The sequence below is a fragment of the Pundamilia nyererei genome, unplaced genomic scaffold, assembly GCF_000239375.1.
Source record: "Pundamilia nyererei isolate P.nyererei 1_Seehausen unplaced genomic scaffold, PunNye1.0 scaffold00061, whole genome shotgun sequence".
Lineage (NCBI taxonomy): Eukaryota > Metazoa > Chordata > Actinopteri > Cichliformes > Cichlidae > Pundamilia > Pundamilia nyererei.
Window position 1 is genome coordinate 1,403,639 of NW_005187462.1, and position 3,410 is coordinate 1,407,048.

Here is a 3,410-nt window from a genome sequence, read left to right on the forward strand (position 1 = left end):
ACTCTAGTAAAAGCTGAAGTACTGAATCTCCTTCTTTACTCAAGTAAAGGTGAAAAAGCTCTGAAATGTTCTCAAAGCAAGAAAGTAAAAAGTAGCTCCTAAGGACAGTTCTAGCATGGATGTTTATGCAAAAGCAACTGAACCCTGCGCTGTATTAATATAAGAATAATAAAATAATATTATACATGATAAGACAAATGTTCAAATCTAAATTCGGTTATGTAGGACACAAGAGTGACTTCTTCAGTTGCCTCAATAATGGCGTCGTTGTAAATGGTAAGTTTTCCTCTTCATCTAAACAGCGGGGCGCGGCTGTAGTGGCTCCACGTGGGGAAAAGAGTCGCAGCTAACAATCATTTCTAATGTGAACTCAGATTTTCTTTGTGTTCAGGCTGTGATCAGCTGACCTGCTGGTCTTTGTGGATTTCTAATTGAATTTAACAGGATGTAAGCAGATGTTTCATGAGCTGATTTCCCTTTCCTTCACTAACAGTATGCTGTATTTTGTCTTTACACTAAATCAGCGTAAACGGTTTAAGGTCAGAAAATATTTTCACGGCCTTTAAGGTGTCGCGGATAAATACAACAAAATAAAATGATGCGACCGAGACAAAAACTGTGGTTTTGTAAATATAAGAATAAATATTAATTCAATGTGTAACTTTATTAGCAGCGTCCTCCTGAAACGCACCAACAACATTGAGAGTAACATCCTCCTCTCTGCCTCTTAATGCACTCTGGTCGCTATGGTAACACGTAAATATTTCTTTCAAAATAAGACACGACTGCAACACGAGAAAGACCCAGGGAAACCGAGTTAACGATAAAAACCCTGAAAACCATAAATTTCACACCCGAGCCTCGACCCCCGGGCCTGGTACCGGTCCGTGGCCCGGGGGTTGGGGACCGCTGCACTAAATCATATACAGTTGGTATAACAGTGAATTAATCTAAGCGTCATCAGCTTAAATGCAAATGAATCTCTGCTACACTCGACGTGACTCAACACTGGCCATGAGAACGACAGCCACTGTGTTTGTGGGATTTGAAATTATTTGCCACCTAAAGTCGTTCCTCCCTTTATGCTTACTCTTTTCAGTAGCTGCAGATCCTTTAAGGTACACCTTTTAGGTAGCGTCCTTGCTGAGAGCTAGCACTGGAGGCATTCTTAGACACACCTATGGTATCAAATTTAAATGAGATTTTCAGAAAATTTGACGGTCAGAGGTCAAGTTTTCTGAAAATCTTGTGAATACGATTACTCGAGGACAAAATTGTAAAATTATACCGTAGGTGTATCTACTCGGAGACTGGGAGGCAGCGCTGGCTGTTTCCAGTTCAGCTCACGCCCTGTTTGATGGGCAGGATGAAACAAGATGAGCTGAAACTGTTGATACAGGTGAACGTTGAATCCATGCACAAATTAACTTCTTGTCCATGCTGGTGTTCAGTGCATCAAAGCCCTTTTTGTGTTACCATATAAGCAGCTTCTTTCTTTTGCAGACTGTACTGAACACCATGTGTGGTTATGGGATGCAGCAGCTGGAGGAGAAACTGGCCCGTCAAGACATATTCACCATCGGCTGCCTGGATAAAATTGTCTGGTGGGCCAAACACAATCTGCTTCTGGTGGCTGGTCTGACCGCCGGCCTGCTGCTGCTCGAGGTAACACTAGTGAGCGTTTGGCTGCAAAAAAAACCTCTGAAGTCACTGACAGCAGTTTCTGATCTTTGGTGTGTTTCCTTGAGCAGGTCTGCATGATAGCTTTGGCTGCTGTTCAGATCTGCTGGATAAAAAACGTCCTACAGCGACAGGAAAGAAAAGCAGCTCAAAGCAAATCGCAGAGGAAGGAGAGCCTCTGGTTTCCTCCTTTTGCAGAGTTTGATGATTAATAAAACCCTTTGTTGAGAAAGTGGGGGATGCTGTGTTTACACTGTGAATTTATAGGTTTGAGCTGTGGATTTGAGGTTTGTACAGTGGGTGAACGCATCGATGCTGGGCCCCAGGAGGCAGTTGAAATACTACCTCGTGTAAAGCCCTGAAACTCAGTTTTGTCATTTTTATGCAGCGCTCAGTGTTTCTCTTGCTGCCTTTCTACTAAACAGAATTTATAATTCACCAAAAAGATCTGAGTTAGTCAAAACATGACATGAACAGATATGTTTTTTTATAATGTGAAAATGTTTCATTATCATATCATGTGCAAGCTGTTCTTTGGTCAGTGAAATAAGTCAGTCAGCCTCGTTCTGTCCAGTGTGAAGGCTTGTAAAGCTTAAAGTAAGCATAGTTAATGCTGTGAAAGCCTAATGTATTTCTAAAGCTATCCAAGTACATTTGTCGCTCAGCCCACTCTCCTGGCTGACTAATCTCCCCGACCTCCTGATGCCTGCGTTGCATGTTTATCAGCCAGGAGACTGAAGTTTGCGTCCTGTTTGTGGGACCTTCTGCAGCCTTTCATCCCACTTGCTGTTTTGTTTTCAGCCGCCTGCACTAAAAGCTACTCGGTTTGGGCTTGTGACTCTGGATACAATGTGACCCTTTACACTGAGGAATGACAAACGCCAAAGGACACCTTGTGCATAACTGAAGCACACCTGCTGCTTTAATAAATATTCATCATGCTACAGCCCAGCAATGAGGATGACCTGCATTTGACATGGGAAAAGAATGTGTTGGCTGTTTGGGATCTATAAACAAGAAATGAATGAACATTGAAAGAATATTATGTGCTTACAAAACTAACTAAAGTCTTTATTTTGATCTGTGTTTATTTGGTTTAATTTGCCAATAGATCCGGCCTGGGGAAGCTTTGGTGTAAAGAGACTGCAGAGAATGTGTCTGTGATTGTGTTTGTACTGTTTTATTATGAAACTGTTCTGAACCCTTTATATCCTATAATGTGATAAATAAAATACATATTGTGATAAAAATAGATTTAAAAAAAAGAGCTAAATTAACAAAAACTCTAAAAGCTGTGTTTGTCTGCACGTCTGCTATTAGCTGTTCAAACAGACCAACCTCTCCCGTCAGGTTGCCAATCTATTGCTGGACTAACCCAGAGAGACAAACATTCACATCTATGGCCAGTTTAGGACAACCAGTTAACCTAACCCCATGCATGTATCTGGAACTCATGCAGACAAACTCCAAACAGAAAGGCCCCAGCTAACCTGGATTTAAACACCAGGCCTGTGCAGCTTGCCATCCCACTGCCTTACCTAAGTTTTACCATATGGTGATATTCTATACATGAATGCTTCTGCTCAATGTCTTCGAATGGTTGATTCTGTGTATCGTGCTTCTCTGAGGTTCATCACTAACTGTAAATTTCAGACTCACCACTGTGAGTTATACTCTCAGGTAGGACAGTCTGCTTTGGTAAGTCGGAGGAACTCTCATTTATACAGTTT

The 3,410-nt window shown here is 41.7% G+C and overlaps 1 protein-coding gene across 1 annotated transcript in view; it reads left to right on the forward strand.

Moving 5' to 3' along the window:
* The window catches only part of LOC102209654 (tetraspanin-33), an 11,042-nt gene extending 7,667 nt beyond the window's left edge, over window positions 1-3,375 (forward strand). The window contains exons 9-10 of the mRNA XM_005735024.2: window positions 1,504-1,665; window positions 1,752-3,375. Of these exons, the coding sequence (XP_005735081.1) occupies window positions 1,504-1,665; window positions 1,752-1,892 (303 nt within the window). The 3' untranslated portion in view covers window positions 1,893-3,375. The remainder of the gene's footprint in view (window positions 1-1,503; window positions 1,666-1,751) is intronic.
* The last annotated feature ends 35 nt before the right edge of the window (window positions 3,376-3,410 follow it).